Raw genomic sequence first — 26,190 nt, forward strand, 5'->3', positions numbered from 1 at the left:
GATGACCTGGTGATTTTTAGTCACACATGGAAGGAACATTTGCAACATTTATCAGAATTATTTGATTGACTTTGGAAGGCAGGCTTGGTGATAAACCTGGCTAAAAGTGAATTTGCCAAAGACCAAGTCACCTTTCTGGGCCAAGTTATTGGACGTGGACAAATGACCCCACAGAACGCAAAAACAAATTGAGGAGTTTCCCATACCATTATCAAAAAGAGCAGTATTACGATTCCTGGAATTGAGTGGAATTTATCGAAAATTCTTACCAAATTTGAGCAGTGTGACTGCTCCATTCATTGAATTGCTAAAGAAAGGCAAGAAGTTTCAAGGTACAGTGGACTGTCAGAAGGCATTTGACAGCCTCAAAGCTGTGTTAACTACTGCCTCAATATTAGCCACACCTAATTACACAAAGCCATTCAAGATGGCTATCGATGCGAGTGATGTGGCTGTTGATGCCGTGTTCTTACAGGAAGATGACAAGAAAATAAATTCGGTATTTCTCCAGGAAATTGAACATTTATCAGCAGAAATATTTGACAGTTGAGAAGGAGACTTTGAGCTTGGTGTTGGTGTTACAACATTTCAATGTTCATGTTACCAGTAATGTATCTGAGACAATCATATACACTGATCACAACCCATTGAAGTTTGTGGAAAAATTTAAGGACAAAAGTTCTAGACTGTTTAGATGGATCTTGTTACAGCCATTCAATTTGAAAATTGTGCAAGTGGCAAGACAAGAAAAGGTGATTGCTGATGCATTGTCAAGACTCGGATGAGAAATGGAGGCGTTTGGTGGCAGGAGTAAACAGACTGAAATAGAATGTAGTACTGCATGTTTGTGTGATTATAGTCAATGTAACGTATATGGGTGTTGTTGTGTATGAACAATGTAAAATTAAGGGGTTTTAAAATGAAGCCATCTTTGGATATTGATTATGCTTTTTTTAACGTGTCACGATGCTGCTCCTTTAACAAAGTCAGGTTGTCCTTGGGTATTTTTCAGAGGAGTTGTAAACACATAGATTCCGAAATTTCTGCATTTATCTACTTGAAGGAGGTTTTAGGTTTTTAAATAAACACTCGTGCAATGAAAGGAGAGTGTCCAATTCTCCCAGCTCAGCTTTTCTCTGGTTTAGTTTTAGGTAGCAGTCAGTTGTTTTTTTGCTGCTGGTCAAAGAAACAGCTACATGAAAGAAGGTGTTCCATGCTGAATCCCTCTGCCATCTCTGTCTCCTGTAAGACCCTGTGATTGATTTAACCTTTTTTGCCAAGGGGTTTTTAAGGAGATTGTTGAAGGAGTTTGGGAAGGCATCATTAAGTTGGGATAATCGTTGGGTTTTTGGATCGGTTAAGTTATTTGATATTCTGTTCTCTTATGTTTCATTCTGTAATCTTAGTTTTGTTTAAAACTAAGTGATTATGCCAGCTGCATTACTCCTGGAAAATTCACTTTTCACCTGCTTAAAGTAACTTGCAAAGTTAGGGTCCGGGCTAATTTTTTGAAATGTTTTGGGGTTCCTGGTCCATAAAGTAGGGTACACCTGATCAGGTTCCAGGCATTTATTCACCTTTGTGTTTTAAGCTGTTCAGCACCTCCTCCTCTGTAAAATGGACTGTTTTCATGATGTCACAATTTATTTCCCCACAATCTACAAAGTCCATATCATTCTCCACAGTAAAACTGATGCAAAATACTCATTTAGTATCTCCTCCACCTCTTGTGGTTCCACACGTAGGCTGCCTTGCTGATCTTTAAGGGGTCCTTATTCTCTCCCTAGTTACCCTTTTGCCCTTAATGTATTTGTAGAATGCCTTTGGATTCTCCTTAACTCTATTTATCAAAGCTATCTCATGTGACTTTTTTATCCTCCTGGTTTCCCTCTTATGTATACTCTTACTGTCTTTATACTCTCTTCTCAGGATTCACTTGATCTCTGCTGTCTGTATCTGATATATGCTTCGTTCTTTTCCTTGACCAAAACCTCAACTTCTCTCATCAACCAGCATTCACTACACCAACCAGCCTTGCCCTTCACCCTAACAAGAACATCCTGTCTCTGGATTCTTGTTATTTCATTTTTGAAGGCTTCCCATTTTTCAGCCATCCTTTTCCCTGCAAACATCCACTCCAATCAACTTTTGATAAAACTGTCAAAATGGAGCTTTCTTCAGTTTAGAACATTAACTTTTAGATCCGGTGTGTCCTTTTCCATCATTCTTCTAAAAGTAATAGAATTATGGTGCTGGCCCCAAAGTGCTCCCCCACTGACACCTCAGTCATCTGCCCTGCCTTATTTCTCAAAAGTAGGTCAAGTTTTTCACCTTCTCTAGTCGGTACATCCACATACTGAATCAGAAAATGTTCTTGTACGAACTTAACAAATTGCTCTCCATCCAAGCCCTTAACACCAAGGCAGTGCCAGTCTATGTTTGGAAAGTTAAAATCCCCTACCATTACCACCTTATTGTTCTGACAGATAACTGAGATTTCTTAACAAATTTGTCTGTCAATTTCCCGCTGACTTTTTTTTTGTTGGGTGGGGGGGGGGGGGGGTCTACAGTACAATCCTAATAAGGTGATCATCCCTTTCTTATTTCTCAGTTCCACCCAAATTACTTTCGTGGACGTATCCTCCTTAAATACAGCTGTAATGTTATCCCTAATCAAAAACATTGCTCCCCCTCCTCTCTTGACCCCTCCTTTCTATCCTTTGTGTAGCATCTATACTCTGGAACATTAATCTGCCAGTCCTGTCCATCCCCGTTACGTCTTTGTAATTGTTATGATATCCCAGTCCCATATTCCCAACCATGCCCTGAGTTAGTCTGCCTTCCCGGTTAGGCCTCTTGCATTGATGTAAATGCAGTTTAATTTATCAGTCCTACCTTGTACTCTGCTTTGTTCTGGCCTGGCCTGACTGTTAGAGTTGCAACTTCTCTCAACTGTACCAGTATCAGACTGATCTCTCTCCTCACTAGCTCCCTGGATCCTGCCCCCCACACACACACATATATACACACACACACAAAACTTCCCTCACTCCCATCTTACTGGTTTAATCCTCTCATGCAGCTCTAGCAAATCTCCCTGCCAGTATATTAGTTCCCTTCCAATTCAGGTGCAATCTGTGCTTCTTATACAGAAGTACTTCTTCACTTCTACCACAGAAGAGATTCCAATGATTCAAAAATATGAATCCTTCTCACCTGCCACCAGCTCCTCAGCTACTCATTCATCTGCTCTCTCCGCCTATTCCTACTCTCACTAGCTCATGGTATGATTTGGAGATGCCGGTGTTGGACTGGGGTGTACAAAGTTAAAAATCACACATCACACATCGTATGGATCGGTTGGAGCAGCCATTAAAGGCAATGAAGAATTTACAGGATGTAATGGATGGCAGTTGCAGGAAGGGAGAAAAACAGCAGATACAGTCAGATAGATGGATTAACTCCAGGAAAGGTAGAAGAGGGAGGCAGGTCATGCAGGAGTCTCCTGTGGCTAACCCCATCTCAAACAAGTACGCTGTATTGGAAAATGTAGGGGGTGATGGATTTTCAGGGGAATATAGCACTGACAGCCAGGTTTCTGGTACCAAGACTGCCTCTCAAGTAACAAGAGGTACATGAGGTTTCAAGCAATCAATTGTGATAGGGGACTCCCTAGTCAGAGGCACAGACAGACGATTCTGTGCCTGACAGCAATGGCCTCCCTAGTGCCAAGATCAAGGATGTCTCAGAGAGGGTGCAGAATATTCTGAAAAGGGGAGAGGGACCAACAGGAGGTCATTGTACACATTGGAACTAACGACACAGGAAAAGGATGGGATTTTGAGGTGAGAATATAGGAAGTTAAGCAGGATTTTAAAAAGTAGGTCCTCGAGGGAAATAATATCTGGGTTACTCACAGTACCATGAGCTAAGTTAAAAATCACACAACACCAGGTTATAGTCCAACAGGTTTAATTGGAAGCACACTAGCTTTTGGAGCGACACTCCTTCATCAGGTGATTGTCATCAGGACTTTGGTGTATATGTACAGTGGTCCCTTCAGGTAGCAGAACAGGTAGATAGTGATTATGAAGGCATATGGAATGCTTGCCTTTCTAGCTGAGACAGAGTTTAAGAGCAGCAAGATCATGCTGGAACTATATTAAAGATAGGTTCGGCTAGAGATAGAATATTGTGTGCAGTTCTGGAATCCATACTATAGGAGGGATGCGATTGCATTGGAGAGGGTGAAGAGATGATTTACCCATATGTTGTCTGAGTTGAAAAGTTTTAGCTGTGAAGAGAGATTAGATAGACTGGGGTTGTTTCCTTGAAGTGCAGGAGACTGAGTAGGGGGATATGTTTGAAATGTATAAAATTGACGGGCATAGAGTAGACAGGAAGGAATTTCCCCTTGGTGGATTGGTCAATGACCAGGGACATAGAATAAAGGAAGGGACATGTGACTTAGCGGGGATGTGAGGGAAGAATTGTTTCCATCCAGAGGGCGGTGGATTCTAGAACTCACCAATTGTAAGGGTGGTGGAGGCAGAAAATCTGATAACGTTAAGAAATTATTTTGATGTGCACTTGTTAAGCAAAGGCCTGCAAGGCTATAGACCAAGTACCAGAAAATGGAATTAGAAGAGTTAACTGCTTGTTTTTCACTGGCGCAGAAGAGCCTTTTTCTGTGCTGAGATCTCTATGATTCTCATTTTTAGGCTCTCCTCTACATTTACACTTTTTATTCCAGGCTTTTATTGAACTCAAACTTCACCCGCTGGTAGGTTTCAACCTCATATCCCCACAACTTTAGCCTGGGGCTGTAGATTATTAGTGCAGTAACACTACACCACTGCCTTCTTCCCAGGTCCTGTACACTTAGTTATTTTCTAATCAGACTGTTCAGTGATGTTGTAATGCACCCCTGGACTTGATCCTGGCATTCTGGCTCAGAGGTGGGCACACTACCTCTAATCACAACAGTGCTATCCTCTGCACTTACAAGGTTTCACCCATTATCTCTATTACCTGAAAATGTGTTTACACATGGTTCAGTCTGCACCCACTATTTTTGTCTTTATTGCTCACATCCAAAGTTGGATCTATATCTATCCATGACAGTGGATAACCAGGGGCCATTTGTTGTCAATGACCTTGCATATCCTATTTCCAAGTGAAAAGTGCACTTGATGAAAAATACACTGCTACAAATTGCACAACACATATCCTGTCCCACCGGAGGCCCAAATACCTTAGACTATTGTTGCACAATCATCAAAAACACCTACCACTCCATTCTCCACTCACACTTTGGTAAATCAGACCATAAGGCTGTGCTCCTCCCAGCTTACAAGCAGAAAATGAAGCTTCAGGATCCAATACAGAAAGTGGTACAATGCTGCTCTGAGTTAACAGATGACCTTATACGTGACTACTTGGAGTTGGTGGACGTGCATACTTAACAACTCAGCAGCCAATCTAAACAAATATGCCACTACCGTTACAGACTCCATCAGGAAGTATATGGAGGAATGCATGCCAAAGAAGTTAATCCAAGTGTTCTCCAATCAAAAGCCACGGATGAACTGGAAAATCTATTCCCTATTGAAGTCCAGATCTGAGGTATTCAAGTCAGGTGACCCTGACCTAAACAGAAAGTCTAGGTACAATCTTCACAAAGCCATCTGGGACACCAAGAGACAATACCAGACTAAACTAGAATTCCAACCTAATCACTCTATGACATGAACACATGTCGACTGTGGCAAGGCTTACATGATATAACGGGCAACAAAGTGAAGTTGAGAATTGCTGATGACATTGCGTCCCTCCCTGATTAGCTCAATGCATTCTATACTTATTTTGTATAGAAGGTCAGTGAAATGATGTCACCTGCCCCAACTGCCTTGGGTGCACCTGGACCCATAGTCACTGCCGCAAATGTCAGATCAGCCTTCCAGACACATAGAAAGTGACTGGCTCAGATATAGTCCCTGGCCATGCACTTAGATCTTGAAAGGACCAGTTGGAGGGAGTATTTGCAGATATCTTTTACCTGTCCTTATTATGATGTGAGGTTCCCATGTGCTTTAAGAAGACCACTATCATCCCAGTGCCAAAGAAAAATCAGCCAACGTGCTTTAATGACTACCACACAATGGTTCTGATATCCCTTTTGAACCTTTGAGAGGTTAGGAATGGCACACATCAACTCCAGCCTCCCAGATTGCCTTGATCCACTACAATTTGCTTACTGTCACAATAGGTCCACAGCAGACACCATCTACCTGGCACTGCACTCACCCTTGAAATATATGGATAACAAGGACACCTATGTCAGCCTCCCATTTGTTTACTTTAGCTCCGTCTTCAACACTATAATTCCAGTAAAGCCCACGTCCAAACTCTGAGTTGTAAGACTCTGCTCCCTCTCTGCAACTGGATCCTCAACTTCCTGACCCAGAGACCACCATCGGTAAAGATAGGCGACTACACCTCCTCCATAATAATCCTCCACACCATTGCCCCACAAGGCTTCATACTCAGCCCTTTACTATACTCCTTATACACTCACGACTGTGTGGCCAAATTCTGCTCTATCTCCATTTACAAATTTGCTGATGACACCACCATAGTGGTCAGTTCTCAAATAACAATGAGCCAGATTACAGGAAAGAGATAGAAAGGTTAGTGGCATGGTGTGAAGATAACATTCTTTCCCTCAATGTCAACAAAACAAAGGAACTGGTTATTAAGTTAAGGAAGTGGAGTGGATGATCTGCCCTGTCTGTATTAATGGCACTGAGGTCGAGAGCTTCAAGTTCCTGGGTGCAAATATCACCAATGATCAATCCTGGTCCATCCACATTGATGTTACACACAAGAAAAAGTCAATGCCAAAAGAAGGCTGTGGAAATTCGGCATGTCCGCATTGACTCATACCAGTTTTTAAAGATGCACCATAGAAAGTATCCTAACTACATATGTCACAGCGAGGTATGGCAACTGCTCTGACCAAGACTGCAAGAAATTAAAGAGAGTTGTGAATGCAGTCCAGTCCATCACAAAAACCAGACTTCCTTCCATGGACATTGTGTACACTTCCTGTTGCCTCGGGAAAGCAGCCAACATAATAAAAGGCCCCTCCTACCTCTTCCATCGATCTAAAGATACAAAAGTTTGAAAACACATGTGAACAGATTAAAGAACAGCTTCTTCTGTTATGAACAGACCTCTCGTGTATTAAAGTTTATCTTTCTCTGCACATTCTTTGTAACTGTAACACTATATGCTGCATTCTGTTCTATTGCCTTGTACTTATGTAAGGTATGATTTGTCTGGTTAGTATGCAAAACAGTACTTTTCACTCCATCTTGGTACATATGACAACAATAAATCAAATCAAATTAGAGGCTACAATGAAATGAATGGCTTCATGAAATGGAAGTAATGCCTTATAATTTCCTTAGAATACTTTGAGTAGGTAACAAGCAGGATAGATAAAGAGGAAGCAGTGAGTGTAATGTATTTGGATTTTCAGAAGATGTTTGATAAGGTATCACACATTACTTAATAAATGAACTTTCAAATTTTTACAAGCTTAAAGTTGTATTTTTTTATTTATTCATGGGATGAAGGCACTGCTGGCTAGGTCAGCATTCATTGCCCATCCCTAAATGCCCAGAGGGAGTTGAGAGGCAATCACATTGCTGTAGGTCTGGAGTCACATGAAGGTAAGAATATCAGTTTGCTTCCCTAAAAGATATTAGTGAACCAGATGGGTTTTTCTAACAACCAACAAGAGATTCATAGTAATCATTAAACTCTTAATTCTGGATTTTTAAAATTGAATTCAAATTCCACCATCTGCTATGGTGGGTTTTGCAGGACATTACCTTGGTCTCTGGATTAATAGTCAGTTGATAGTACTACTAGGCCATTGCCTTCTCTATTATATTAGTATGGTTAGAGGATTGGCAGAAAGTGAGGACTGCAGATGTTGAAGATCAGAGTCAAGAAGTGTAGTCCTGGAAAAGCACAGCCGGTCAGGCAGCATCTGAGGAGCAGGAGAGTCGATGTTTCGAGCATAAACTCTTCGTCAGGAATGAAGGCATCCTTGGAAGAGGCTTTGCAGTAAGGTTATAATCAATTGGATGAAAGTGAGGACTGCAGATGCTGGAAATCAGAGTCAAAAAGTGTGGTGCTGGAACAGCATAGCCAGTCAGGCAGCATCCAAGGAGCAGGAAAGTCAATGTTTCAAGCATAAGCTCGTCATCAGAATGTAAATGATAGATGATTGGGTAACTAATAGAAGACGAGAAGTTGACATAAGAGCGAATTATCAGGCTGGCAACCTGCAATTAGTGGAGCACTGCAAGGTTTAGTGCTGGGGCAACAATTATTGACAAATGTATTCATGACTTGGATGAAGAAAGTGAATGTACTGTTGTCAAGTTTGCAGATGAGACAAAGGTGGGTGTGAAGGCAAGTGGTGAAGATGACTCAGAGTTTGCAGTGGGATACAGATAAATCAAGTGGGTGGACAAACGCTTGAAAGGTGGAATATAATGTGGGAAATGTGAGATTATGCACTTTGGCAGGAAGAATAGAGAATTGAACATTATTTAAATGGAAAAAGACAAGCTACAGAACAGAGGGATTTGAGAGTCCTCATCCATGAATCACAATAAAGGTTTCTGAGTTAAGCAAGCAATAGGGAAGACAAATAGAATATTGGCCATTATTTCAAAGGGAATGGAAGTTACAAGTAGGAACATTTTTTCCAAACTATACAAGGCACTAATCAAACCACGGCTGGAATACTATGAACAGGTTTGGGCCCCTTATTTAAGGGAATATATAATGACATTGGTGGCAGTCCAAAGGTTCGCTGGGCTGATGCCAGGTATGAAGGTCCTGTATTATGATAGAAATTGAGTAGGTTGGGCCTGTACTCATTAGGATTTAGAAGAAAAATTGAAGCATTCAAGATTGTTATGAGACTTGACATGGTATGTGGAAAGGGTGATTCCCCTGTAGGAGAGTTTAGACATAATCTCAGAATAAGGGATCCCGTATTTGAGACAGATAAGGATAAATTTCTTCTCTTAAGGAGTGAATCTATTGAATTCTTTACTATAGAGGCTGACAAGTCTGTGTTGTTAAGCATAATAAGGACTGGTAAAGATTTCTAATCATTAAGAGAATCAAATATTAGACAGATTTTTAAAATAGATTTTTAATCAGAAGGGATCAGTAGTAATTGAGAAAAGGCAGGAAAGTGGAATTAAGGATTGGCGAAGCAGATTGAATAACCTACTTCTGCCCCTACATTTTATGGCAATTCTACATTCTAAAGTCTATTGCTTAGGGATACATGAAAGCTTGGATCAGCCACTGTAAAGTTGTAATGGAGAAAGGCCTTTTAGCCATAACACACTGAGGGCTGGAAAATAGGTCAAGTCCCCTAGGCTATTGTGACAATGCTGTGACTTTAAGAGTTAATTTTGTCCTTTTTAATGGAGAGGTTGTAAGGCAAAGGCGCTGAGCAGCCTACCAAAACCATTAAAGTAAACAGCTTATGAGGCAGGTATTGCACCATCTGCAGTTACATAGGAAGGTGCCATGGAGATGGGGGTGGTGTTGATAGTTGTGGATGGAGTAGGATGTCCCAGAGAGAATGATCCTTTTTAAATGCAGACAGGGGAAGGGAGGGGAAGATGGATTTGGTGGTGGTACTCTGCTGAAATGGCAGAGAATGATCCTTTGGATGCGGAGGCTGATGGGATAAAAAGTGAGGACAAGGGTAACCTGATCACACTGTTGTGAGTGATGGAAAGGGGCATGGGTGGAAGCACAGGTGATAGGTCAGATGTTGAGGGCCCTGTCAACCACAGTGGGTGGGAAACCACAGTTATGGAAGAAGCAAGCCATGTCAGCAGCACTGTTTTCGAAGGTGGCATCATCCAAACAGATGCGATATAGATGAAGAATGCGATGGAATCCTTGCAGTATGTGGGGTGTGACAAGCTGTAGGGAAGGTAGCTATGGGAGTCTGTGGCTTTGTAGTGGATGGTCGTGGACAGTTCTCTTTCCCTGAAATGGAGATACAGATGTTAAGGAAAGGAAGTGTCAGAAATAGATGGCGTGAAATTTATAGAGGGATGGAAATTGGAGGCAAAATTAATGAAGTTTTCAAGGTCCTGGAAGGAGCATGAAGCAGCACCAAAGCAGTCGTCAATGTACCAAAAGAAGATTTGTGGGAGGGTGCCAGTATAAAACCAGAACAAGGATTGTTCCACATACCCAATAAAGAGGCAGACATAACTGGGTGCCCATAGCCACTCCTTTGACTTGGCAGAAATGAGATGAATTGAAGGAGAAATTGTTCAGTGAGAGAAAGGTTCAGTCAATCAGAGGAGAATGGATGGGGATTGTTCAGGCCTCTGGTCGAGTAAGAAGCCAAGAGCTCTCAGACCATCCTGATGGGGAGTGAAGGTACAGAGGGATTGGACATGCATGATGAACAGGAGGCAGTTAGGGCCAGGGAACTGGAAATCATTGTTATGCTGGAGGGCATCAGAGAAGTCACGGTTGTAGGTGGGCAAGATCTGGATAAGTGGAGAGAGGATGGAGTCAAGGTAGAGGAAATGAGTTCAGTGGGACAGAAACGGCTGATACGATGGGTCTGCTGGGACAGTCTGGTTTATGGATTTTGGGAAGGAGGTAGAAGCAGTCTGTCTGGGATTGGGAGACTACTAGGTTGTAGGTAGTTAGGGGAAGATCTCTGGAGGTAATGAGGTCAGTGATAGTCCTGGCAACCAATGGATTGATGTTCAGATATGGGATCATGGTCCAGGAGGTGGTAGAAAGAAGTGCCCGAGAGTTGGCATTGAGCCTCTGCAAGGTAAAGATCAGTGTGCAAGACTACAATAGCAACACCTTTGTCGGACAGTTTGATAACAAAGTTAGGGTTGGACCTAAGGGAGTGAATTGCAGCAATTTCAGAAGGAGACAGGTTTGAACAACTGTTCTTCACTCTCTTTCGACTCTATTTCCACCTACTGTTTACTCTTTACCTCACCCTACCTTCTGCATAAAAACCAATCTTTTCCTAGCTACTATTAGTTCTGAGGAAGTATCACCTGACCCAAAACATTAACTGATTTCTTTTCACAGATGCTGCCAGACCTGTAGACCTTTTCCAGCAAATTCTGTTTTTGTTTTTGACATTGACTGAAAGCGATTTTAGATCTGCAACAATGCATAACTTGTTTACCTTTGAATTAATTGTAAAACTTGGTGGGTCTTTAGAGTAAAACTGGGAGATCACCTCTTCTAAGTTTAAACTAACTTGAAAGTGGAGTTGCAGGTAGATAGGATAGGAAGTGTTTGGTATGCTTTCCTATATTGATCAGAGTATTGAGTGCAGGAGTTGGGAGGTCATGTTGCAATTGTACAGAACATTGGTTAGGCCACTGTTGGAATATCGCGTGCAATTCTGGGCTCCTTCCTATCGGAAAGATGTTGTGAAACTTGAAAGGAAAAGATTTACAAAGATGTTGCCAGGGTTGGAGGATAGCTATAGGGAGAGGTTTAATAGGCTGGGACTGTTTTCCCTGGAGTGTTGGAGGCCGAGGGGTGACCTTATAGAGGTTTATAAAATCATGAGGGGCATGGATAGGATAAATAGACAAAGTCATTTCCCTGGGGTTAAGTCTAGAACTAGAGGGCATAGGTTTAGGGTGAGAGGGGAAAGATATAAAAGAGACCTAAGGGCAACCTTTTTATTCAGAGGGTGGTATGTATATGGAATGAGCTGCCTGGGGAAGTGATGGAGGCTAGTACAATTGCAACATTTAAAAGGCATCTGAATCGGTATATGAGTAGGAAGGGTATGGAGGGATATGAACCAGGTGCTGGCAGGTGGGACTAGATTGGGTTGGGATATCTGGTTGGCATGGACGAGTTGGACCGAAGGGTCTGTTTCTGTGCTGTACATTTCTATGACTTTACCTGAGTCCATAGAACCGAAGTAAGTTACAGTTTGCAAACTGCAGATATAAATAATTGCACTGATAAAATATGCTGTTTTCCCCCAAGGAATGCTTCTCCACAGGCAGTTCCTCTGGATTGAAGATGGTAAAATTTCACTGAAAACAAAAAATGCTGGACATCGTAGCGGCTTAAACAGCATCCATTGGATAGAAAGCAAGCAGTCGTTGCAAATCGAGATGACTGTTCATCAGCAGTAGCCGTCCTTGGGAGAGGGGCAGAGGCACATCGCATTGAGTTATGACCACGTCCAGGGAAACCGGAATGTGTACATGCGCAGTGAATAGCAGCGCCTGGGCAAGGGGCGTGGACACATGCGCAGTGAGTGGTTGCGCTGTCCCTCGCCTGGTGCTGAAACGGCGGCTCTGGGTACTGCACGTCCCGCCCATTTGCCCCGCCACTGTATGGCTGACATGGAAGAGGAACTCAAGTGCCCGGTCTGTGGCTCTTTCTACCGAGACCCCATCATCCTGCCGTGCTCGCACAATGTTTGCCTGCCCTGTGCCCGCACCATCTTGGTGCAGACTCCCGAGGCGGAGCCGCCGTCTCCCCAGGCCCGGGCCCGGGGCTCGGCCTCGGATTATGATTACCTGGAGCTGGACAAGATGAGCGTGTACAGCGAGGCGGACAGCGGCTATGGTTCGTATACGGGCATCGCGCCGGCCACCCCCAGCCAGAAGTCTCCGAACGGCGTGCGGGTGTTCCCGCCTGCGCCGCTGCGCCACTCGAGCCTTACCTGCCCGCAGTGCCACCGCAGCGCTCTGCTGGAGGAGCGGGGACTCCGCGGCTTCGCCAGGAACCGCCTGCTGGAGGCCATCGTCGGCCGCTACCAGCAAGGCCGCGCCGAGCACGCTCGCTGCCAGCTGTGCGAGCTAGCCTCGCAGGAGGCGGCCGTCCATTGCGAGCAGTGCGACGTGTTCTACTGCGAGCCGTGCCAGCGGCGCTGCCACCCGGCCCGAGGAGCCCTGGCCAAACACCAGCTCATCCCAGCCGGCCAGGTCCGTGCCCCCGCCCCCACCAAGAAACAACCGCTGCCCCGCAAGCTCTCCACCTGTACCGAGCACGAACTGGAGAACCACAGCATGTACTGCGCCAGTTGCAAGATCCCCGTGTGCTACCAGTGCCTGGACGATGGGAAACACAGCAAGCATGAAGTCAAGGCACTGGGAGCCATGTGGAAACAACATAAGGTACGAAGTCCTGCTCCCTTGGAGGGAGAAGGTGCTGAGGGACGAGGAAGGGGAAATTCTAATAGTTCATTGTCACTGGCTGTAAAAAGGGAGTACAAAAGAATTGCAGACGCGGGCGGAAAGGTCAGGACAAATCGTTGCTTCCAGAAAATGTTCTGATTGTGTAAATGAGAGCGTGATCCCTTACTCGTTTTTTAACCAATCCATTATAACTAATTGCCAATAATCAGGGATTAGGGAAGAACCTTGCTGGTTTCGAAAGCAGTGTCTTTCATGGCAGCTGTTCGATGTCCTAACAGTCATGAACCAGGGTTTGTCAGTGAAGTTGATCTATCAGAATCGACACTGCTTTATGTGTAGCTGCGTGGTTAATGAAGAGAGTTGATGTATAAGTATCGCTTTTCAATTAAGAAATGCTTGCTGCCTCCCCTGGCCTCCCCGGATCTTGAATAAAATTAATGCAACTACATATTTTCGTGTTCAACCAACAATGACCTTGACTCTGAAAGATATTGAGGATGTTGCTTGCTATCTCCCACGTCAGGTATTGACTTATTGGGAATATTGGCTCAACTGGTAGGATTTTCTTCCAAACATTTTTATTTTCAAAGTTCCTTCCAGGTGGGTTGCAGTGGAGCCTACCTACCCTTTGTGAGAATGAGAGGGTCAACACATAACAACACAGATATCCCATGCTGGATACCACTGCAGTTTTCAGAGCCAACACTGTGGTCTTGGCTCACTGGGGATATCTGAGTGGAGATTGAACCTTTCAGCCTCTAGGTCAGTGGTGGGAATATTGATATTGTGCCAATGGTCACTCGTCCAAATTTGACTGTGTGGTTGGATGTCAGCCCAGTATTGAGAGACCATATTCCAGGATGTTAGATTTGAACCCTTCACCTCCTAACTCTGTGGTAGAAATGCTACCAGATGTCCAAAGGCTCTATTGAGATATCATTAGGTAAAATGAAGGACATCTGCAAAGAGATCAATTGGCATCTTGATAGTTATCCCTCTGTCCAATAATTCATTTATTTACCTTGTACTAAGTCTTGACGGTGTCCCCAAGCCAATCACACTACCCACAGTCAAGCTAGCTGGTGTGTTAGGTGAGGATTAAGGTTAACTTGCTTTAATTGTAATTCACTTGTCTTGTGCCATTCATTATGAATAGATTCCCATCCATACAGAGGAAGATTTGGGGGAGGGGAATGGAAGAATAAACTGAAGCACAATAAAAAGAGGAATGTAATTAACCTCTGGTGAACTGAGCAAATGTAGATAGCAGAGTCAAAGAGATGAATCACTGTAGTTAAAATCCGTTAAGGAATATTGTTCTTAAATTATTGACTCAAATGAAACATGTGTGGTCTGGCCTTACAATTGCTTTGGGTTGTGCAATGTTTAAGATTCATATTCCTTTTTGGTCAGGATCTTGGTTTTGTTTATGTTCTATTGCTGTGAAATTAGATTTGTTACTTAAAACTCCCAGCATAATTTCCTGTCTTGAAAGCGAAAATAAAAACAGATACACAGAAAAGCTGATTTGGAATTCTGATGTGCTGGCCTGTGGGGAAGTAAATTAGCTATTCTAATAGTTGCATGTGGGATTTGAGATGATGAGGTGTCATCCAACGCATCCTAAGATGACTCATAGCTTTTAGTATTGGAATGGTTTTCATTTTCAGTGATCAGCAGGAGATTTTAGCTGAACAATGTAGTTATCATGGCTCCCACGCTAAGCCTGGGAGTCATATATTCAAGGGAGTAAATTTGGCAGCTGTTGGATGCAGAGCATGATCCATCACCACCTGACTCAGAGGTGAGAACATTACTACCATGTCAATTGACATATCCTGATGTAAGTTCATGGCTGGATATCAATTCAGTATTTAAATATCATATTTTGATTTTTACTTACCATGACTATTGGAGTGGTGCCCAAAACCTTTACCTTTTGACTCAGAAGTAAAAATACACAGAAAGGTAAGGGAAGGGTCATTCATGCAATTTTCCTTTTGCTTTCAATCTCCCTAGAATTAAGTATCTTACAATTTGTACGTGGCATGTGCATAGTGAGACAGAAGACATCTTGAATATATGACTCCCAGGCTTAGCGTGCTTTATACGTTTGATGACAATCCATTCATAACATATTTTGTTATTTCCAATGTTGGGAGGAACAATGAAGTAGATGTATTTCACTCAAAGTACTTTCTGTTCATTCAATTTTCTTTTATTTGCTCATGGGATGTTCGTGTTGCTGGCTAGGCTAGCATTTATTGTGTATCACTAAATACCCAGGAGAAAGTGATGAGCTGTCATCACGGACTATTGCAGTTATTGGAGTGCAGAGTGCAGAGATACCTACAGTGCTATTGGCAAGAGAGTTCCAGTATTTTGACCTAATAACAGTGAAGGAATGGTGATATACTTCCAAGTCAGGATAAGGTAACTTAGAGGGGAGCTTGCACTGGGTGGTGTTACCATGCAGCTCTGCCCCTGTCCATCTGAGTGGTCGAAATCATGAGCTTGCAAGGTGCTGTTTCAGGAGCCTTAGTGAATTACTGCTGTGCATCTTGTAGATAGTACACACTGAACTTGATTGTTTTGAACTTCTCAAATGCAGTTGTGTTTGCATCCATTCAATTGAATGGTGACTATTCCGTCTTAAAAACTTTAAAATATACTCAAAGGACAAGACATTAGTAGGAAATCAGAGAAATGGTGAGCTACAAAAAGCTTCCTTCCTGTACTAGAGAATTCTACTCTCCTCTCTTAAATAAACAATACAAATCTATTGAGGGCAGAACAGAAAAATGTCTTAATGCTAGCAATAGCTGAGATTGAAAGATTTTGGGGGGCTACTGCAAATTTTGGTTCTGTGTTATATAATCTTTCAGGTTAGGCATCACTGCAGGTGGATCCTGTGTCCCTGACTAGATGCTGTCACTGAGCTACTCACCACTTGCTGCAAATTCTCCTTCAAGTTACACTATCCTGACTTGAAGTGGAAGTGCCGGCGTTGGACTGGGGTGGATAAAGTTAAAAATCTGACTTGGAACTATATTGCTGTTCCTTCACTGTTGTTCGGTTAATATTCTGGATGGTGGAGGGAATGAATGTTTAATATAATAGGAGGACTGTCTATCAAGTGGGCAGCGCTGTTCTAGATGGTGTTAACTTTGTGTATTGCTGAAGCTGCACCCATACAAGCAAATGAGAGTATTGTATCATACTCCTGAGTAGTGCCATAGAAGGTGAAGAGGCATCGGGCAGATAGGAAATTATTTTCTTTTTCCAGAATTCATAGTCCCTGACCTGCTACTGTAGTCACAGAATTTATATGGTCAGTACAGTTCAGTTTCTGGTCAATGGTAACCCCAAGGCTGCTGATAGTGGGGTTTCAGTGGTGGTAATGCCATTAAACACTTAGGGGCGATGATTACATACTCTCTCTTGTTAATGATGTTCATTGTCTGCCACTTGTACAGCACAAATGTTATTTGCCCCTTATGAACCAAATCTTGGATGTTTCTAGGTGTGGCTGCATATAGATATGGACTATTTCAGTACCTGAGGAATGTATGATCAAACAATGACCATTGCCACTTCTGACCTCATGGTGGGGGAATGATCATTGATGTTTGGGTCTAGAACACTATCCTGAGGAAGAACTACAGGTCTGCTGTGATGTCCCGGGGCTAAGATAATTGACCCCCAACAGCAGAACTAACTTCCTTTGTGCTTAGTATGATTTCCCCCTTCATGGGGTAAATATGCAGAGCCTAGACCTACTCTGTTTGTCGGATTACTTAACCCTGTCGATCTCATGCTGCTTCTGCTGTTTCTCCAAGTAGTCCTGTGTTTTATGACAGACTGATACTTAATTTTTAGGTATGTCTGGTCTGTTCCTGTCATGCCCTTTTGCATTCTTCATTGAACCAAAGTTGATGTTTTGCTTGATCATAATATTAGAGTGGCAGATATGCCAAGCTTTGAGGCTGTAGATGGATACCAAGCTTTGAGTTCCACATCTGTTTGAACTCTGACTCATTTCACACAGAGATAGTAGTACAAAACATGATGGACAGTTTCCTTGGTGTGAACTTTGTGTCTACAAAGAAAGTTCAAAAGTCACTCCTACCAATAATTTCATGGATTGCGCATCTGCACCAGGTTAATTGACAAAGGCGAGGTCAAGTAGATTTTTCCCTCTTGCTGGTTCCTTAACTCAGTTTAGCAAGTATGTTTGTTAGGACTCAGCCAGCTCAGATAGTCAGGGACACAGAGTCCACCTGCAGTGATGCTGAATCAATGCAGAACCAAAATTTGCAATAGCCTCCCAAAATCTTTCAATCTCAGCTAGCATTAAGACATTTTTCCTATTCTGCCCTCAATAGATTTGTAATGTTCATTTAAGAGAGGAGAATAGAATTCTCTAGTACAGGAAGGAAGCTTTTTGTAGTCTATCATTTCTCTGATTTCCTACTAATTTCTTTTCCTTTGAGTATATTTTAAAGTTTTAAGATGGAATAGTCACCATTCAATTGCATGGATGCAAACACAACTGCAATGAGAAGTTCAAAATATAGGTGGTGCCCTTATAGGAGTCACTGGAATTTGGGAGGGATCCAGAGGACTGGAAAATGGCTAATGCAACACTCGTGTTTAAGAAGGAGGGAGGCAGAATACAGGAAACGATAGATCAGTTAGCTTTACCTCGGTATTGGCAAGATTTTCGATTCCATTATTAAGAATGAGATAGCGAAGTACTTGGAAGGGCATGGTAAAATAGGGCTGAATCACCTTTTAAGCATGAGAAATGCTTGACAAATCTGTTAGAATTCCTTGAGGAGGTAACAAGCATGTTAGACAAAGAACAGCCAGTGGACATGATGTATTTGGATTTCCAGAAGGCCTTTGACAAGGTGCTGCACAAGAGGCTGCTGAATAAGATAAGAGCACATGGTGTTAAGGTCAAACTACTGGCATGGATAGAGGATTGGCTGACTGACAGAAGGCAGAGAGTATGGATGAAAGGATTTTTTCCAGGATGCCAGGCGGTGACTAGTGGAGTTCTGCTGGGGTCAGTGTTGGGACCACAGCTATTCATGTTAGACATTAACAATCTGGACAAATGAACTGAGGGTATTGTTGCTATGTTTGTAGTTGTCACAAAGATAGGTGAACGGACAGGTAGTGTTGAGGGCTGGGGAGGTTGCAGAAGGATTTGGACAGGTTAGGAGATTGGGCTAAGTAGTGGTAGATAGAATATAACATGGGAATGTGTGATGTCATGCACTTTGGTAGGAATAATGAGAAAATGCTTCAGAATTCTGAAGCACAAAGAAACATGAGAATCTAGTTCTCTTAAGGATTCTCTTAAGATTAACATGCAGGTGTAGTTAGCAGTTATGAAGACAAATGCAATGTTTGCATTTTTATTTCAAGAGGGCTAGAATTCAAGAGCAAAGATGTACTGCTGAAGCTGTGTAAGGCTCTGGTCAGACCACATTTCAAGTTTTGTGAGCAGTTAAGGATCCCTAGCTAAGGAAACATGTGCTGGAATTGTAGGGGATTCATAGTAAGTTGACAAGTATGATCCAGGGGATGAAGGGCTTGTCGTACTCGATGGAATTTAGAAGAATGAGCGGGGGATTTGATTGAAACTTACAGAATACAGAGGGGCATGGATAGAGTGGATGTGGAGAAGATGTTTTCAGTACTAGCAGACCCTCGGAACTGAGGTCACAGCCTCAGAATGAAGGGATCACCCTTTTGAACTGAGGAGGAATTTATTCAGCCAAAGGGTGGTTAATCTGTGATACTCATTGCTGCAGTGCTGTGGAAGCCAAGTCATTGAGTGTGTTTAGGGCAGAGGTAGATAGATAGGTTCATGATTGGTAAGGGATCAAGGATTGCGGAGAGAAAACATAAAAATAGGGTTGAGAAACATATCAGCCATGATCAAATGGTGGAGTAGGCTCAATGGTCTGAATAGCCTAATTCAACGCCTATATCTTATGATTGTATGGAAAAGGAGTGAGCCGTTAGGTGGCGACAGAACTCAGAGCCAGAGAAAGACAGTTAGGCAGTCAAAGGGATTGCTGATAGTAAACCAGGGAAGGAGAAAAGCTGATGATGGGATAATGAGTAGGTGAAAATAGGTTGGCTCTGCTGAAAGCAGGAGAAAGTAAGGACTGCAGATGCTGGAGATCAGAGCTGAAAAATGAGTTGCTGGAAAAGTGCAGCAGGTCAGGCAGCATCCAAGGAGCAGGAGAAATGACGTTTTGGGCATTAGCAGCCTATGTCATGACACAGCCTGGGGTATGGGGATGGATCGAGGACATTGAAGGAGCGAGGCTCAGCGCAAGCTGAAAAGATTGTATGTCATCTTCCTTGTGAGGACCGTGCAGCTTTCTGGCTAACTATCACCCATCCCTTCATCTGCCTGATCTCCTTTCTCACTCTCAGGTCTCCATCTCTACCTCCCCACACACTCCTACCCCATCCACTCTGACCCCCTGGTATCAGCATAAGTACCATCTCTACTTAGCTGCTATTGGTTCTGAAGAAGGGATGCTGTACTTAGAAGATTAACTTTCCCTCTACAGATGCTAAAAGATCTACTGAGTTCATCCAACAATTAGTGTTGCCACAGTAAGTAGGATCTTCCAGTTGCTCTACAGCAACTCCCAAGCTTACTTTGACACCACATTAACCTCTGCTATCAAGAAAGAGATGCACAATAATGTAATGAAGACAGCATCACTTATTTTCCATGCATCACTGTTATTCTCCAAATTGCATGCTATCATTAAAAGGTATGATTCAGTAGACAAGCTATGTAGCTGGAAGGCTTTCAAGTTATTTTCACCAACCACCTACGTACCTGTTACCATGCATTGCAACTCAGATGGTAAAGTGGCTCAGATGGTTTATTGTTAATCTGATTACATGATGCAGAGCAACAGAGATTTACAGTATTGAGAATCTAAGCAAATCAGAAATTGAGATTTTAACAGATCTTTGCTAGACGGTGAGCTTATTATAAAGGATTAATTGTCTCGTTCTCAGCTAGCATATTATTCAGAAATATCACATAATTATATATTCATAAAAAGTGAAATTAGCATTTATATAGTGCCTTATATAATGGTAGCATCATCTACATCATAGTTATAGAGTCATAGAGATGTACAGCACGGAAACAGACCCTTTGGTCCAACTCATCCATGCCGGCCAGATAAACTAAACTAATCTAGTCCCATTTTCTCGCACATATCCCTCTAAACCCTTCCTATTCATATACCCATCCAGATGTCTTTTAAATGTTGTAACTGTACCAGCCTCCACCACTTACTCTGGCAGCTCATTCCATACATGCATCACCCTCTACATGAAAAAGTTGCCCCTTAGGTCCCTTTTAAATTTTTCCCCTTTCACTCTAAACCTATGCCCTCTAGTTCTGGACTACCCCATCCCAGGGAAAAGACTTTGTCTATTTAACCTAGCCATGCCCCTAATGATTTTACAAACCTCTGTAAGGTCACCCCCTCGACCTCCGACACTCCAGGGAATAATACCCCAGCCTATTCAGCCTTTCCCTTTAGCTCAAACCATCCAACCCTGGCAAGCCTAGTAAATCTTTTCTGAACCCTTTCAAGTTTCACAACATCCTTCTGATAGGAGGGAGACTAGAATTACTCACAATAGTCTGAAAGTGGCCTAACCAATGTCCTGTACAGCCTCAACATGATCTTCCAACTCCTATACTGAATGCTCTGACCAATAAAGGAAAGCATACCAAACACCTTCTTCCCTATCCTATCTACCTGCAATTCCATTTTCAAGGAACTATGAACCTGCACCCAAGGTCTCTTTGTTGAGCAACACTCCCCAGGACCTTATCATTAAGTGTATAATCAACTAGGAGAAAGTGAGGACTGCAGATGCTGGAGATCAGAGTCGACGAGTGTGGTGCTGGAAAAGCACAGCTGGTCAGGCAGCATCCGAAGAGCAGGAGAATCCTTGTTTCAGGCATAAGCTCTTCATCATTAAGTGTATAAGCCCTGCTCTGATTTGCCTTTCCAAAATGCACCGCCTCACATTTATCTAAATCGAACTCCATCTGCCACTCCTTGGCCCATTGGTCCATCTGTCAAGATCCCATTATTCTCTGATGGGATACATTGTGTTGCCTGAGCCAAACAAACCTCAATCCAGATTTAACCTGGTGAAAAAATTGTTTATTTTCACTTCTAACTCTATATATTTTATTCTGCTTACAGTGTCAATGGGACAATTGTCTCATATTCAGTCAAAGTCAGTATCATAGTTAGAAATCAGGTCATTTTATCACTGGGGCACATTCTATCATTACATGCAGATAGTATTTCATCAATCTATTACTGTACCTAGCAGCTCCACAATACATAACATGTTCAGTAAAGTTATTGAATTATTTTTGGAATACAACTGGGGTTACTTAGATAAATGTGGCAGCCAATTAGTACTTAATATACTGAGTCTGATCTTCTTTTACCTGCTCCACTTGGCATATGCGAGTAAACCTTACCCTTACAAGTAAGTTCTTTAAAGAGATCTGGCCCTTTCTTTTCAACCAACCCCTGACAAGGCTATATATTCTGATGCAGCTTTTTAGCTTCCACTGTGTTTTTTTTTGATCACTTCAACAAAACTAACTGGCTTTTCCGGTTTTCCCACATCCATCTTCCCAGTGCTTTTTCCAAACCACCAACACTGTGACATCATGTGGCCAACTTTATTGCAGTGAAAACACCTTTTATTTAACTTCGCTTTCTCCCTCATGGGTTTCCTTTTTACCCTGTGATAAAGTATCTTTACTATCTTCAATGAGATCTCCTTTTACCTTACCATTGGAGGATTTCTCTTTTCCCCAATTTCTTTCCCTCACCAACTGAAATTGATGTCAGAAGCCAAACTTTGATAAATGAACCAGTCCATAATCATCTGCCATTTTCACTGCTAATCTTGCAGTTTTAACTCTCTGCTCTTCCACGAGTTCTCATTACTTCAGAAAGTGAATTTTTGACCTCCTCCAAAATAATATTTTCTCTATTTATTTCATCAATTTTCAATGCCCTTATCCACCGAGCAAGATTACTTTGTTTGGTCCTTTCAAATTCAATGTACGTTTGACCGGGGTCCATCCTTAGATTCGTGAAATATTGTCTGTAGGCCTCTGGTATTAGCTTATGTGCGGTTAAGATGGCATTTTCCATCTTATTATACTCCCAAATGCCTCATCTGATGGTGATGCAAATACCTCGCTAGCTCTACCTATTAATTTTGTTTGGATCAACAATATCCAAGTGGTCACCAGCTATTTTGTTTGTTTAATCACTTTATCAAATGAAATCTCAAAAGCTTCTATATCCTTGTTTTTGAAGTTAGCCAATGGTTGAACATAATTAAACAGATCCGCACTGGACCTTTCACTACCATGGGTTTGCTCGTCATCACTATCCTCTTCAGTAAGCATACTTTCTACGTAAGAACATAAGAACATAAGAAATATGAGCAGGAGTAGGCCACAAAGCCCAGTGAGCCTGCTCCACCATTCAATAAAATAATGGCTGATCTTTTCGTGGGCTCAGCTCCACTTATGTGCTCACTCGCCATAACCGTTAATTCTGTTACTGTTCAAAAATCTATCTATCTTTGCCTTAAAAACATTCAACGAGCCAGCCTCAACTACTCCAAAGGCCAGGGAATTCCACAGATTCACAACCCTTTAGGTGAAGAAGTTCCTCCTCAATTCTGCTAAATCTTTTCCCCCTTACCTTGAGGCTATGCCACCTAATTTTAGTTTCACCTGACAGTGGAAGCAACCTCCTGGCTTCTATCATATGTATTCCCTTCATAGTTTTATATGTTTCTATAAGATTCCCCTAATTTTTTTCCAAACTCCAATGAGTATAGTTCCAGTCCACTCAATCTCTCCTCATAAACCAACTCTCTCAATTCCGGAATCAACCAAGTGAACCTCCTCTGCATTCCGCACCCCCCCCTTTCTTTTTGTTCTGCCAAAGCTATTCTTTACTTTTCATTCGTCTCTAATTCAAGCTGCTTCAATTGCAATTGAATTTTAGCCATTTCCAAAGATTCTGATGACGTTCCTGGCAATTATAAATGCTCCACGATTGCCACAAATATCTTTCCTTTCTTCGCAGACACAGGCAACCCCAATTCCAGCTTGTTTGCCGATTCTGAAACCCTTGCCTTGCTTACTGTCTGTAAAACTCCTGAGGTGGCTTCTTCCACCCTCTAGGAAGCTCTTACTGACCGAAAGAGTCATTACTACACAAGGCACACTGTTTGAACCAACCAAATTCAACACGTGAAATAAAATGCACTAATACTTACCTTTGATTTCAATAATCCCAAATCCTGAAATTAGAGATTTTGATCCTGACAAAAGCCCCCAGTAATTATGGACCAGACCAGACCAGACCCCTCAAAATATATTAAGAAGATAGCCTAGACCCTAACTGTTTCTTAATTTCAAGGTAAATGTCAGGTACTGTGTTCCAGATGTAACTACTCGACGTTAAGCAAAACACAATTAATTCAAACATTATAATTAAAATGCAACTAAAAAAAGAAGAACTTGGAATAATTTAACTCTATTGATAAACTTAACAGAATAATAGGCATAGTAACTATTACTAATTAATTGTTCTAATATTGTAACACTTCATAAGCACACCCTTGACAAAAGGTAAATTCAGTTTAACAGATTTATCTCACATGCAGTCTAGCAGCCTAGGAAGAGAACCCCTAAATTTTGACTGTATCTGAGAGAGGGAAAAGTAGCTCCTATTTTTTCAAGACCTCAACAGCAACTGTTGCTGAAAACTAAAATTCCCTGGTTCTGTGGGTCTGAGCTTGATCACAACCATTTAGGCTGCTTTTATTATTTTAGCTTTTAAAAAAAATACAAGGCTTCACAAGTTGTTTATCTTTTCATAGACTTCTCGTCACCTATCTCCCAATTTCTCTCTAAAAGAAACCAGGACAAATTGCACCTCTTAAAGCCACAGCATTGTTGCAATTTGTTATTGTGTTTTTAAGCACTGACTTAGATGTGTAAGGGGTTGAAATCATAGGTTTCTTTTTTAAGAGAGTTTTACCCAAAGAACCAACCTTCCATATATAACTTGAAGATGAGACTAGAAGGTGAAACTTCATGACTGAAATGTGTAAATGGAAAACTATTGACCGTGCAAATTTTTATTTTCTAGGCTCAACTGTCTCAGGCATTAAATGGTGTGTCTGACAAAGCAAAGGAGGCCAAAGAGTTTTTGGTACATTTGAAAAATATGATCCAATTAATTCAGGTAAGTTGAGTTTAAGATTTTGGACATCCCATGCATGGTTGCTTTGTGAAGTTTCAGTTGAAAGAAAATGGTCCAACACTCATGTTTTCTTTCAGTGGGTTCTGCTTGCCCACTTGCAGTATGTTGTAAACTACTACTTCCTTTCAGAGAAGATGCAGCTGCAAAAAGCAATTTGGATAATTGTGATGGACAACGAATGAACTGCTCACATCACTGAATTAACCTTTCTGTCTGTTGCCATTAGTATGCAATTTCTGATCCCAACAATATTTGTAGATAGACCCCTCAATACAGAGCAGCCTAGATAAGTGCCAGATCTGGGTACAGTGATTGTAAACCAAGAAGCTAGATTGGACAGTGTTAATTTGATCCAAGGAGCTGCTGTGAAATCAACAGTTATGGTAACAGATCTAATATACTTGATGGGTTACTTGTAGACATATACTTGGAGAAAGGAGTGCTATGATGAGTCAACTAAGAGAATAAACAAAGTCTAAAATGTCTTATTAAAATAAAATAATCCACATTGTAGACAAAGAGAAAATACTATAAGCATGCAGCTATTTTCAATTAAGTACTGGAAATTATTTTACAATGTAACTTATTTGGACTTTGATAACGTTCTCCATGGTAGACTAATTAGTAAAGTTAGATCACATGGGATTCAGGGTGAGCTTGCCAATTAGATACAAATTGGCTTTCTAGTAGGAGACAGAAGGTGGTAGTAGAAGATTGTTTTTCAGACTGGAAGCCTGTGATCTTGTGAAGCAACATTTTTACACAGAGAGTGGTTGGTGTGTGGAATGAACTGGCAGAGGAAGTGATGGATGCAGGTACACTTACAATGTTTAAAGGCCATCTGGATAAGTACAGGAATAGGAAAGGTTTTGAGGAAAATGGGCCAAATGCAGGCAGGTTGAATTTAATTTAATTTATTGTCACGCATACTGAGGCACAGTGAAAAGCTTTGTCTTGCAAGCAATACAGGCAGATCACATAGTTAAGTAACATAGATAAGTAAATACTAGGTAAACAGCGGCAGAAACCAAAACACAGGTACAGGCGAATGCTAAGAGTTTGTGAGTCCATTCAGTATTCTAACAACAGCAGGGTAGAAACTGTTTTGAAACCGGCTGGTGCATGTGTTCAGGCTTCTGTACCTTCTCCTTGATGGTAGAGGGTGGGATGGATCTTGAGAATGTTGGCGGCCTTTCCTTGACAGCAGGCCCGGGAGATGGATTCTGTAGATGGGAGGTTGGTCTTTGTGATTGTCCGGGCCGAGTTCACCACTCTCTGTAACCGTCTCTGATCTTGAATGGTACATATGCCATACCAGGTAGTGATACATCCAGACAAAATGCTCTCGATGGCACACCTATAAAAATTGGCAAGGGTATTTGCTGTCATGTCAAATTTTCTCAGCTGCCTGAGGAAGAAGAGATGTTGTTGGGCCTTTATGACCAGTGCATCCACATGAAGCTTGTTGTGGATGACCACTCCCAGGAGCTTGACTCTCTCCACTCGTTCCACCTCTATGCTGTTAGTGTGTAGGT

The 26,190-nt window shown here is 42.0% G+C and overlaps 1 protein-coding gene across 2 annotated transcripts in view; it reads left to right on the top strand.

Annotated features, from left to right (window-relative positions):
- Positions 1–12,437: 12,437 nt before the first annotated feature.
- Positions 12,438–26,190, top strand: part of trim67 (tripartite motif containing 67) — a 63,849-nt gene continuing 50,096 nt past the window's right edge. For both annotated transcript variants that reach the window (XM_043680780.2, XM_043680790.2), the window contains exons 1-2: positions 12,438–13,247; positions 24,542–24,637. In XM_043680780.2, coding sequence (XP_043536715.2) covers positions 12,462–13,247; positions 24,542–24,637 — 882 coding nt within the window. In that variant the 5' untranslated portion in view covers positions 12,438–12,461. The remainder of the gene's footprint in view (positions 13,248–24,541; positions 24,638–26,190) is intronic.

Source organism: Chiloscyllium plagiosum, unplaced genomic scaffold, assembly GCF_037043375.1.
Source record: "Chiloscyllium plagiosum isolate Xiang-an unplaced genomic scaffold, Cpla_swu_hap1 HiC_scaffold_3, whole genome shotgun sequence".
NCBI lineage: Eukaryota > Metazoa > Chordata > Chondrichthyes > Orectolobiformes > Hemiscylliidae > Chiloscyllium > Chiloscyllium plagiosum.